The 13,359-nt window shown below is 43.2% G+C and overlaps 1 protein-coding gene and 1 pseudogene across 1 annotated transcript in view; both read right to left on the bottom strand.

Moving 5' to 3' along the window:
* Nucleotides 1-6,533, bottom strand: part of LOC117017366 (olfactory receptor 6X1) — a 78,833-nt gene extending 72,300 nt beyond the window's left edge. The window contains 4 exon segments of the mRNA XM_033097480.1: nucleotides 5,224-5,413; nucleotides 5,631-5,775; nucleotides 5,876-5,999; nucleotides 6,524-6,533. Of these exon segments, the coding sequence (XP_032953371.1) occupies nucleotides 5,224-5,413; nucleotides 5,631-5,775; nucleotides 5,876-5,999; nucleotides 6,524-6,533 (469 nt within the window).
* A 911-nt stretch (nucleotides 6,534-7,444) lies between these two features.
* LOC117017365 (succinate--CoA ligase [ADP/GDP-forming] subunit alpha, mitochondrial-like) lies at nucleotides 7,445-10,961 on the bottom strand (annotated as a pseudogene).
* Nucleotides 10,962-13,359: the final 2,398 nt, after the last annotated feature.

Here is a 13,359-nt window from a genome sequence, read left to right as displayed (position 1 = left end):
AGAGAGAGACCGGCAGCTAGGGCTTGTCCAGAGGCCTATCTAAGGGTCCCCGGTAGACGAACAAGTCCAGGTGAGGATGCTGTTGTCTTGTAGGCTATCACAGCCAACCAGCGGGTAGTCTGTAAGCTGAGACACATTGTAGGCAAGAGCATGAAGTAATACCTATAATAATGGATAAAAGAAAAATGAGGAAAGTTTCTTTAACTCCTGCTAAACTGGGAAGCCAAGAAGTAAGGAACGAAAAATCTAGGCTGAATAATCTTGTTTTTGGTTTAATATTGGAAACTATATTACGAATTTGTTGAACATTATCTTCAATTAACTGTGAATTATCAGAGAGATTGAAACAGCGTAACCCTTTAAACTTTTACATCCTTGATTGTGCTTGAGAAGTCTATGCACAATCTATGGCAACTCTGTTTTTGAGAACTGCTTCTCTGACCTGTCCTAACTCTTGTCTCATGGCATGGACAGTCTGCGAGGTAGTGTTGAGGGCCTTTGTTACTGAGCAAGCTATTTGACTAATCTTTACACTTAAAGCAATGGTTATAGCAGGTACTACGAAAAGAGATAAGGATACAGACTTGTTCAGTGGGGCTGAACAAGTCTCCATTTTAAAAAAAAGAGCTCCCATCAATGAAGAGCATCCAATCTGGGTTGGCTAGGGGTGTTTCTTGTAAATCTGCTCTGGCAGCATAGGTTTGTATTAAAACTTGTTGGCAGTCATGAGTTAATTCTTCTTCCGTCTCTGGGAGGAAGGTGGCAGGATTAAGGGTGGAGCAGGTCCGTATTTGGATTACAGGACCTTCTAACTAGAGGGCCTGATGCCGCAGGAGGAGGTGTCAGTGAGCCAGTGACTATTATCAGCATTTAAAGGCCCTTGAATGTGGTGTGGGGCAAAAACGGGTAAGTCTTGCCCCATTGTGAGCTTGGTGGCTTTGTGAACTAGGAGAGCAGCCGCAGCTATGGCCAGAGGCAAGCTGGCCAGCCGCGTGCTACAGGATCCAGTTCCTTACTAGGGGCTGTGAGGGTCCCCTGGGTTGTGTTAGGACTCCTAAAGCCATTTCTTTTCTCTCTTTTCTCTCTGAAAGGATTTTCCAGTGGGAAGACTTAAGGCTGGGGCATTTAACAGTGCTTGTTTGAAAAGGCTAAAAGCTTGTTCTGCCTGTGAACTCCAAAGTAACAGATAAGTGTTTGCAGTTTGAGTATCTTTAATTAATTGGTAGAGGGGACGGGCCATTTCTCCGTATCCCGGGATCCATAGGCAGCAGTAGCCAGTAATGCCTAGGAAGCCCCTTAATTGTTTCAGGGTCCTTTGTAGGGGATACGTGGAGATGGGACGAACTCTGTCCTCCCCTAGGGCTCTAGTCCCTTCAGAGACAATTAGCCCAAGGTATCTGACAGAAATCTGACACATTTGGGCCTTGGCCTTGGAAACCTTATAACCCTTAGAGGTTAGAAAATTTAGAAGAGCAGAGGTGCCTCGGCTGATGAGGTCTTCAGATGGAGCACACAATAAAAGATCATCAACATATTGTAAAAGAATACAGCTGTTATAGAAAAAAATCTTACAGGTCCTTGTAGAAGGCCTGTCTAAAGAGGTGTGGGCTATCTCTAAACATCTGCAGGAGGACCGTCCAGGTAAGCTGTGAAATCTGGCTTTCAGGGTCCTCAAAGGCAAAGAGATATTGTGAGTCAGGTTGCACGGGTATACAGAAAAAGGCATCCTTTAAATCTAGCCATGAATCATTTGGCTATTTCAGGTATTTGGGCTAGGAGTGTGTAAGAATATGGAACTACAAGGTGTATAGGAATAACTGCTTTGTTGATGGCCTGGAGGTGTTGAACCAGTCTCCATTCTCCATTTGGTTTGGGAATACCTAAGATGGGGTGTTGCATTCTCTAAGGAGCCCTTGTCATTTGAGACTCTTAATGATAGGGATTAGTCTTTTGCGTGCCTCGGGTTTTAGAGGGTATTGTTTCTGGCGAGGAAATAGAGTGGGGTCCTTCAGATGAATGTGGACTGGAGTGGCTGTTAAGCCAATTGTTTCTTGTGATGCCCAAACATCAGGGTTGATGTTGGTTTCTACTACTGGGAGGCAGCTAGGAATACTTCCAGGGGCTAGGAGAATAATAGTTCCGATTGCCATCATAATGTCTCTTTCTAAAAATTGGAGTAGGGCTTTCTGACATAATTAAGAATGAATGGGAGAACATTAGGTCGCTCCATATGCAGCAATTGGCTTGCCCATTACTCCACGGACAGTAACATGTCACTTGGAGAGGGTTCCTTATGTTTTTGAAGTGACTATTGAACTTCTTAAGTTAACATAGGAAATAACAGAATTGAGGTTAGAATCTAAAGCCATGGGCAGCAGTTAGAGCCAGGGCTTCGAGGCCTTTTGATAAAACCTTTTCTAGAGTCCTTTTTAAGTTTAATTCATTTATTTTACATTTTCTTTAAGGTATAGACCAATGATAAGGAACAGGCTGAGTAAAATTAGCCCAAATTTGGGGGCTGTCTTTATCTTTACAACCAACTACCAAGCAGTTTTCAGAGGAAAAAGGTCCAGAGTGAGCAGTTGAGACCGAATAAATGGCTTCTATATCAATTAGGAAATTAATAGGCTTACCACGTCAGGGTCACCCACAGTTTTACCCCCTGTGATGGGAACAGCTTGGGAGCCACTGGGAACTTCAGGCCCAACAGTGATTACAGCCATTTTTGGGGAGGGAGTTTGTCCCTGCTCCCTTCAGAACAAGGGGTACTCTCTCCTCTAGTGTCCTTTAGTCGGTACAGGGGCACGGCTGTTTTGGAGGATTAGGACATTCCTCACTCCAGTGTTCTGGGTTTGCACATCCAGAGTAGGCTCCTTTATCTGGTGTTTCCTCTTCTGGGGCTTTTGGGATGCCTTGAGATGATGTCAGCCCTGACATCTTGTCTATAACTGTTGTCTATAACTGTGGCCAGAAGTCTGGCCTGTCTTTGGTCTCATCCTTTGGTCTCACTGTTCCTTTATTCCTTGTTTTTCTGTCTTGGTTGTTAAAGACATTTGAACAAATTCCTGGCCTTCTCTGGGATCTGAGCCTCTTAATCAGGGATGTAACAGTGGGTCAGAACCATTAGAATTCCCTGCCAGTTAGGGGAAAATATTAGGCTAAGCTCCCTTATATTGGCCTATAGCTGATATTGAGGAAGGCACGTGAATTCTAGCAGTTCTAAAATATAAAAGTTTACTGAACTAATAGCAAAACTTAGTTTTTAGATTTAATTTTTGAGTAACCAAGGACCTGATTGAGAAAACATAAAACATAGAAAATTATTTTGGTGCCATATATAATCTTTGTTTTTATAGGCAGAAAACTTTTCATAATATGAGTAGCAGACCAATAGTCTAACAACTTTATCTTAGTAAATAGAGAAAACTTAACTCTTATTTTGTACCAGCTTACTTTTGAGATTTAAATTTACTTAATTACATTTAGTTTAACTATATAAAAAACTCTCAAAACTTCTCACAAACCTTCAACTTCCCCAGTCCCTCTTAGTTTGTCTCTTTTCACTCATTTAGAAATAACCATCTTTAGAACAAACTGCTTTCTTTCAGTACCTTCAAAAATGCATTTCCATACCTTATGCCTTCCTTGAAAATACACACCATTTTCTTCCGTATTACAATCTATAACCTTCAGAACCTTAATTTTTACTGACAACCAAAAGCAAGCAATTAGCACTTCTACTGGCAAATGCAGGCATATATTTGGCAAACTTCAAAAGCATAAGCTTTTGTAATAAAATATAAGGTATATTTATTAACAGATCTTAATTTACCTCTTAACGTTTCTGTGACAAGAAGCCAGAAATAGATGAACTTAGACCTACCTAATAATTCACACCTCAGCATTTTGTTTTTTTGAAATACCCAGATATTTAATAATTTTTATCATTTAGCACAACTTAGTAAAACTGAAATTTTAAGTTACCAACAGATGGTGAGAAAAATCGTCCAAACATCCACACTATATTATTACTGAAAAGTTTTATCTGTTAATAAAATTTTAAAAGTAGGCTTATTTAGAATGTTAGTACTCTGGGACTCCAGTCTAAAGGTTATTTCCCTTACAATGAATCCCACTGCGAGTGGTCCCTGCAGGACTTAGAACTAGAGCAATGGAGTGAAGGGGAGGGGTCTGGCTTGAGAATTAGCTGCTGGGTTTTATTTTATTTTATTTATTTTTTAAAGATTTTTTTTTTTTTAATTGGGGAAGGGCAACAGGACTTTATTGGGGGAGAGTGTGTACTTCCAGGGCTTTTTCCAAGTCAAGTTGTTGTCCTTTCAGTCTTAGTTGTGGAGGGCGCTGCTCAGCTCCAGGTCCAGTTGCCGTTGTTAGTTTCAAGGGGTGCAGCCCACCACCCCCTGCAGGAGTCGAACCGGCAACCACAACCCTGTGGTGGAGAGGACTCGCTCCAATCAACTGAGCCATCCGGAAGATCAGCGGCAGCTCAGCTCAAGGTGCTGTGCTCAATTTAGTTGCAGGGGGTGCAGCCCACCATCCCTTGTGAGAGTCAAGGAATTGAACCGGCAACCTTATGGTTGAGAGCCCACTGGCCCATGTGGGAATTGAACCGGCAGCCTTCGGCGTTAGGAGCACAGAGCTCCAACCACCTGAGCCACTGGGCCAGCCCAGCTGCTGGGTTTTTAAGTGTCTCTTTTTTCCTTCAGTTACCTCAGCCTCAGGCATTCCTGTTTATAGGTGAATTAGGAGATGGGTGGAGCTCCCCTTTTTTTTCTGAACTATCAATTTAGTTCTCTTTTTTATGTCCCCAATGAGAGTTTCTAGAAACCTGGCACATCTGGCCATCCCTTTTACAAAATAAATCTAACTGTAAGATAGTATTATAGTTACTTCCCTCAGGAGGCCAGGTTTCCCTATCTTCTAACTTGTATTGAGGCCAAACCTCAGAACAAAAGACCAGGTGCCATTTTTTTCAGAGTCTGAAGGTCAAATTTGTTCCAGTGTTTCAAGATGTAATCTAGCGGGGTGAAGGCGCGTGAGAGCTGATTGCCCATGTGGATGGGAGGAAGAACAGAAAGGCGTCCCTTTGCAATTCATCCCCCACAACTTGGTCTAGGGTGTCCCCTAGAAATGTGGGCCACAGACATCGCAGGACCAATCAGGGCGAGTGGGGAGACATGGCATGCCAGGGTTAGTCATGCTTACCTGGGCTGCCTGGCCTGTGCCGCCGGTGGGTGCCTACCCAAATCCATGTGTGTCTGACAACTGAATGTCTGGCACAGCCCACAGGCCGATATAGGCTGTGGCCAATAGTGAGGTGCTTTAAAGTGGAGGGATGTGTGGCTCGACTTTGGGCATCCTGAAAATTGATGGCACCGTCTACATAGAAGTGACTCTGTTTGAAAGGAGTGGAGATAAAAGAGCAAATGGCCCCAATCTGGAGGGAGCCTGCCTGTGGGATGTTACATGGCTAAGATGTTTAAAGTGAGTGGAGGCCTTCTTTCTTACATTGACTGCAGGACCATCGGGTTAGGCAAAAGAAAAGATGATGTAGAAGTGCAAGCCAGAAAAGTGGGTTTAGAGGTGAAGACAGGAGCTTGGGCGCCACTCACGGAGGCCTGGTGGGCCCAGTGCTCCGGAGAAGCTATGCTCTTGTGGCCCCTCCCTCTTGGCTGCTGCTGTAGCAGCACTGAGCTATGGCTGGGGGTGGAGGGAATTGGGTGCACGGTCAGAACCAGGTGGCAGAGAAGCAGCGGCCTGAGATAAACAGAGGAGTTCAGCAAGATCATGGAAGAACAGAGGGGATGAAAAATCAAGGCTCAAGAGAGACATTATGCTGTATAAACACAGACCTCACTCAGGCTTGGATTTATTTTGAGCCCGGCAGGTCCCATATGACCTGTTCCAAGACCGGGTTATCCTGTCATGGGAGTCTTCAAGCGGCTGATGCCCTACTGTCCATTTAACTGTTCGACCTGTACCTGCAAACAAGAGGTGTAGATAAGAGAGTGAGAGATTTAGGATCACCTAAAAGGGGCTTACCTCCTGGCTCGCTTGTCAAAATATGTAACTGGAGTGTTCAGGAGGTCTCACAAGGAAGGGACCCCTGACCAATGTCTCAAGAGCTGGGGAGAGATAGTGACAGGATGAAAAGAGCAGCATGGTTGGAGGAGTCATCCCACTGGCACCCTTATGGGTGGTCGAGCTGGGAAGGGACCAGAGAGACCTTTGGGACCCACTGCAGAGTAGACATGATCAGGGTCCCTCAGTTTTCTGTGTGCAAAGGCCCACAGTCCTGGCCATGCACCAACATTCAGCCTCCTCGCAGAAAGGAAAAAGGCAGCAGAGGAATAGGAGAAAGGAGCAGGGAGGGGGAGGGACAGCCTCCAAACAGCACCCTTCTGGAGAGTTGGGCTGTGGAAAGACCCAGGGAACCTTTGGAAACTTGCGGTAGAGTAGCCAGGGCCAAATTCCTCAGTTGCTATAGAGGGTCATTCATGCTGACCTCGCACCATTCTCGGGCTCCCATCCTTACAAGAGAAAGAGGTCGGACTGGGGACAACATTCCCTCAGGTCAGTGCTGGAGGGGATTGACCAAAGCCCTTCCACAAAGCCTTTACCTCTGTGGCTTAAGGTAGGCAAAATTTGTTACTTTTATACCTGCCCTTGCGTGCTTGAGGAAGGGGGCTGGCGCCTTCTAATGGAATTCGTCTATCATGTTTGTCCTGTTTGCCCACCCCAAAGGGATTAACAAATCCATCCTATCTATCAGATCTGCTCCTTTGTCCAGCCAAAAGGGATTTATGAGACAATTTATTAACCTCCAGGCATGTTCTCACATCTTTGTCCTGAAGTGAAGGAGACATTCCAGAACCTGGAGTTTCAGGATATGGCTGCCTTTTGTTTATTCCACCAGAGACCTCCCTGTTTACCTAACAATATGCTAACTAACCTGTCTTGTAAATTTTTCTATTTTGATTTAGTCTTTCTTTTTTTCTAAAACCACTTTAGAGATGTAATCCCCTATTAACACTTTGGTGTGTCCTGCTAAAAATTTCCCCTCGCTTATTAATTTACATACCAACATATGAAATCATGAAATATACATTTCTTTACTATTTGCTTATCTATTTTTTACTGTTATTAAAATGTTTTTATATTTATGCTTGATTATTATATTTTATTTTATTTATTTATTTCAAATCAAACGGTAGATTTATTGGCTGTCTCTGTTATGCAGTGAAGTAAAAACATCTCAATATATGACATTCTAAATCTTGCTTTGGCTTCCCACTGTGCTGGAAGCCCAGTAACAGGCACACAGGCTGACAATCAGTGGACAACAGAAGGAAACTGCTGCTGGTTCATGTTTCTACAATGACTCAATTAACAGGCCTAGGGAACTTTTTGTTTGTTTTTTTTTCTTTCATAGCATCTTCCTCTTTTCAAACTTCTTGTGATGGTGGTTCCCAGCTGTGCGGGAGACATGCTGACAACAAATCCTGCACTCTGTGTGGAAGAGATCTTCTCTTTATCTCTACCTTTTCCTCCAGCAATAATTGCCCTGACCCATACTCCTGCTGGGAGGAGTCATTAAACCAGCAATGAAGTATATCATAGGCTTGACTTTGGGACCTAAATTACGTTGTTTCAAAAATTCCGTAGCATTTTCTTCTGCAATGCCATCAATTTTCCAATCAATTGATGCCTTCTGTGGCTGGACCATTTAGAAAGACTTCAAGGCAGTCAATAAAATTTGTTCCATTAAAAGGATCACCTCCAAAGACTGCGCCGATCCAACTTGTTTTGTTTGGTAGACCACTTTGTTGACGAAAAAACATCCAGCCTAAGAGAAAGCTTATAAGAGTTTATTTGAGCCAAACTGATGACAATTGCTGGGAAGCAAAGTCTCAGTGGATTGAGAAAATGCTCTGGAAAATCGCCGTTGTGAATCTTATTTTATACATTAGAATCAAAGAGGGGTGTTACATGAAATCTATTGGTTGTAGATTAAGGGGGTGGGAGAAAGCAAAGTGGAGAAATCTTTGGGATTGGATAAAAAGCAAAACGGAGGGTCACATACTTTTTTTTACATTGGTGGGTATAGGATAGTTAATAGCATTTTATAGCACATAGAGATAGTATTTGTGGAATAAGATAACAATGAGGGATTTTGTAGTTTCCTGCTCTGGTGTGGTGGGTTGTGCCACCTGCGGGGTCCAGAAAGGGATTACTCTTACATTCCAAGGGTATGTTATCTTAGATGCAAAAAGACAACAGATAGGCTCACTTAAGGTAAAGATTGACCTTTGTCAAGGAAGTTACAGGTCAAGGATGTGACTTCCTGCCATGGCCCACCTTAGTTAGGAATTTTTATGTTTATGCCATCCTATGTGGTTATTTTCAGTCTCCTGAGCTTGTCAGGTTTAACATGTGGCTCCTTTTCTGTCCACAACTTCATAAGTCAAAATACAAGATCTGGGACCGACCCGGTGGCTCAGGTGGTTGGAGCGCCATGCTTCTAACACTGAGGTCACAGGTTCGATTCCCACATGGGCCAGTGAGCTGTGTCCTCTACAGCTAAGATTGTGAACAACTGCTCTCCCTGGAGTTGGGCTACCATGTGTAGCCATGAGTGGCCAGTGGCCAGTGTGAGTGGCTGGCAGCGAGCGTGAGTGGCTGGCAGCCATCATGAGCAGCTGGCAGCTGGCGAGAGCTGCTAGGAGCTGCTGTGAGCGGTCAACCGATGACTGGCAGCCGACTGCCTCAGCCGGGAGGAGTGCAAGGCTCATAATACCAGCATGGGCCAGGGAGCTGTGCCCTACTCATCTAGACTGAGAAACAATGGCTTGAACTGGAGTGGGGGGCGGGGGGAAGAAGAAGAAGTGGGAAAAAATACCAGATCTGGACAAAATACCAATTCTCCCTTTCTTATCAATATGGCCAGGCATGATGCCAACTTTGCATTATTCAGCATTGATGACTCCAGGGCAGTTTAGCTTGATCAGCCTTATCATTCTGTTACTGGAGAGGGGGCCCTTTCTCATCAAGATGCCCGGGCTTGGTTTCCACATGGGGTGGGGTGATTTGAACCCGAAGATATCCAGGCTTGGCTCTCACACTGGTGGGGCTAGTTTTCCACACCAGGGGTTGAACCCGGGCCTCAGAGAGGAAAACTGGGAATTCTGGCCACTACGTTACTGGAGGATGGGCCCTCCTTGGCGTGGTGTCCAGATTCTTGGTATCTGGAGCAAAGAATTGAATGAGACCCAGGTAAAGTGGTGAAAGAGCAGTTTATTTAAAGAGATGGTACACTCCAAAGAATTAGGAGCAGATGAGCACAAAGACATGCTGCTCAAAGCATTATTAGAAGAAGAAGTACACTCCAAAAGCAAGACTCAAAAGGCGAAAAGGGCTCAAAGGCTCAAGGCTCAAGGTGGCATTATAGGGAGAAAAAGTAAACTCTGGAGAGTTTGAAGGGCCTCCCCATTCTTGAGCAAAAGCAAGGGTCAAGAGTCAGCGGCTGGCTGGAGTCTGGGGGTTTTATTTTTTTTTCTCTGGGATGGGCTACTCCCCTCTGGGCATGGGACCACTTGATTGACACCTGTGATTGTGCAAGTCCCTTCCCAGAGTTCATTCTGTTATAATGATATTAATGAACTACCGGGCATATATATGATATTATAATGATGGTATAATGAGGCTAGGGTGAGAAGGAGGTCGTGGTGGCCTTCTATCGTGCAGGTGACCTGTCCAATTTACTTAGGTCCTCACAGCAGTTAATGGTTAGAGCAGATAAGGAAAAATTCAGGAGGTCTCCAGGCTTTGCTCCCCATAGACTGTGTTGGCTGTGCAGGAATGCAGAGACCCAGTTACCAGTTTCTAACTGCCTGTCTTATTTTTCCTGAGAGACGTGATCCCCATAAATCTCTGTGGGGAGTCGAGGGGCAGGAGGTCTCTTCTTCTATATCTGCTCCAAGCTGAGAAGGGGGTAGAGCTGTCCCTACCTAATGGGGATTCATGAAACTCTTACCCTATCTGATCTTAAATAAAAAGAGGGGTCTCATATCTGTCTTGGTCAGGGTGCACCGGAAGCCTCACTGGGACATAATTCATACCCTGATGACCCCTAGATGTGGAGAGACAGATGTTAGTTAATAAATTAAAGCACTGGCTCCAAAAATAGGACTCGAAGCCCAATTATCTTAACTTTATCCAGGGGTTAGGTCTGGACTGGCCTGGAGGAGTGTTAAACCCCATTTGATTCTGGGATGGTGTTTATTTATTCAAGAGTTAGGTCTGGAATGGCCTGGAGGAATAGTGGGCTACGAGGATTATAGCTCACAGGCTTTGAAGTAGTTATTAAACAGGGGTGACAGACATTCTGTGATTTAGGCTAGGAGCAATCTTTAGTTTAGGATTAGAAACTGATTAGAAGAGTGATGAAAACCAGGGGCTAAGGAGCTAAGACTTGAGGGAAAAGGAGACTTAAAATTCCTATATTGAGAAGACTTAAAATTCTTATAGTGAGGGGGCTCTCCTGTACCAATTCGCTGGTGCAGTAGTTTGTGCTGGACCTGTACCATGTCCTGCTGTGGGATATCTTCAGTAGTACACAAGACCCAGGGCACTTCCCCCTCAACAGCTTCATTAATGGTAGCAGTAGCTAAAGGAGCAGGAACATAAATGACAGAAGCTGTCACTCTTGTCTGTTCTCTGGCCTCCTTTACAGTATTAAAGACCAGTAAGCTCAGATGTGACTTGTCTCCTTTCTCAGGAGTGGTTCCTCCAACAAGTTTGGTGATGTATTCCAATGCCTCCTGGCTATCAAAGGTGACCTGAAAATAAAACCCTGGCAAATAACCTTTGTTTTTGTCAACTTACAGATGTTTATGGGAAGCTGTATAGAAACAATGACAAATTCCATTCTGTTACAGGAGGAAAGAGCATGGTAGTGTTATTGGAGATCAAGTTCTTGTATTACCACAGGAAGGCATTCTAGGATGTACAAACACCATGTGAAGAAAGGCAAGCAGGTCAAGGACTTATTACAAGAAAGAAAATATTACAGTACACTCTCAAGATGGTGTGAGAGTGGACTGGACCAGGAAAAAGGCCAACTACTCCAAAGAACAAAGAAACTTATGATTATATTTGAATGAGGCACAAAATATCTAAGGGTGGCATGGCAGGTGTTCCCGGGATGAGTCTCTGTTGAGCACTCCTTCCCATGTGGAGTTGGGATTCCCTTGTAGGAATTTTCATGGCAACACAGGGGTGGAGATTTTTCCCTGCCTGCAATGCTAATAGTGTTGCAATCCATTACAATTAGCTGGAACTGCACATTTTCTTAGGAATGATCTCATCTCCTCTTTTTTTTGTTGCCCCTCACATCTTTTTTCCTTTGAATGTCAGAGACCTTGACTTAATGTTAGGTCTCTGAATTTTAGGACTCAGAGACCTTGACTTACAGACAGAGTCATGTCTACAAGAAAACAAAATGTCTGCTGGCCTGCACCTGCCGACAGGGCCAAATTTGTGATAACAGAAAATGCCACAAAGCAGCTACTGGCTTACAGGCAGTCAACATTTTCTGTTCAAACATTGCTACCCTGTCAGCACAGCCGCTGTAAAGCCCTCCTCACCCCTTCCTTTGGGACTGCAAGTCTCCTTTAGATATGTAGCCCAGGCTGTAGCCATCTTTTCTCAGCCCGATAAACTTTTGTCACTTACAATAAAAACTTTCTTAACTTGCCTGACCATGCACGTTCCTTTACCAGCCAACCAATCAATATCATAGCCAGCATTAGTCTTTATCAATTTTAGAAAATGGTTTTGTAGTTTTATTTTATCTTTACATCTTTATTCATACTGGATTTTTCTTGTGTACAAAGTTAGATAAAGACAATCTTTTTACCTGTTAGATGAATATCCTACAATCTTATTTACTGAGGAACTCATTTATCCTTTTTCAAAGAATTGAATTACTATATTTGTCAAAATGACATGAATAAAAAATATTCATTAATTCAACAAATATTTATTGAACACCTACTATGTGCAAGGCTCTGTTTAGGTGCCGGCAATTCAGTGAAACAAAACAGGTGAAAATTCTTGTTCTTATGGAATTTACAATCCAGTCAACACATGGACCAGTTTCTGGACTATATTCTATAACCCCAATTAACATCTTATTTAATGTATATGTGGCAGTAACATATATTAACTTGTTTATATTATATTAATTATTAAAAACTTAGGATATTTCAAATCCCTGTTCATAAGTGTTCTTGTCAAAAAAATATTTCGTAAGTTTTACATTTATTCATTTTGTCCTTCCTCTTAAAAAAAAGCTAATTATAAAGTGGTTTAGACATTCAAAAGTGCACAGGGAAATCATATATATTTATATATATCCACATATAAGAAATGCTAATATTTTACCATATTTACTGTAGATATGTGTAATAAAAAACTGCGTTTTTTACCACCTATGTCTTTCTCTCTTGTATAGAAGAAAAACCCAGCACAGTGTGTTTCTTTCCTGTGTGTCTCCTTTGCTAGTCACTTCATTTCTGGTCACCAAATGTGGGGGGATATTTCCTCATACCAAGCAATTCTCTAGGATATCAGCGGGGTGTTCTACAATTCAACTCAGTTCTGACGCCATCCACCCCGAGCTAACATCAGATTCTACAGGTTAATGTCTCAGTCCTACGAGACTGCCCCCACCCTCTCAGAGGCCAACTGTAAGCAGTAGGTTTCCAGGTTATCCACAGCTTGTCTGATTTGGCTACAAATCAGAGAATCCCATTACTCCCTCCTCTGTTTTGATTAATTTGCTAGAGCAGCTCACATAACTCAGGGAATCAGTTACTTATATTCACCAGTTTATTAAAGGATATGCTAAAGGATACAGATAACAGCCAGTTAAAGATACAAAGAGTGAAGTGTGGGAGGGTCCCAAGTGCAGGAGCTTCTCTGTTCCTGTGGAATTGGGGGCATCACCCTCCAATTACATGGATGTGTTCACCCACCTCTAAGCTCCCCAAACTCTATACTATTGGGAATTTTTATGAAGGCTTTATTACATAAACATGATCAGTTATTAACTCCATTTCTAACTCCATTTCCAACCTCTATCTCCTCTCTGGAGGATGGTGGTGGGGCTAAAAATTGCAAACTTCTAATTTTGGCTCTGTCTTTCTGGTGACCAGCGCCTACCCAGGAGCCATCTAAGAGCCCACTCAGACTCTCCTTAGTAAAACAACAGAGGTTCTTAGTGCTCTAATCATTTAGGAAATTACAAGGGTTTTAGGAGCTCTGTGCCAGGCACCAGGG

Source organism: Rhinolophus ferrumequinum, chromosome 25 (assembly GCF_004115265.2).
Source record: "Rhinolophus ferrumequinum isolate MPI-CBG mRhiFer1 chromosome 25, mRhiFer1_v1.p, whole genome shotgun sequence".
NCBI lineage: Eukaryota > Metazoa > Chordata > Mammalia > Chiroptera > Rhinolophidae > Rhinolophus > Rhinolophus ferrumequinum.
Note: the sequence above shows the minus strand (reverse complement) of the source record. Positions and strands in the feature narration are given on the sequence as shown.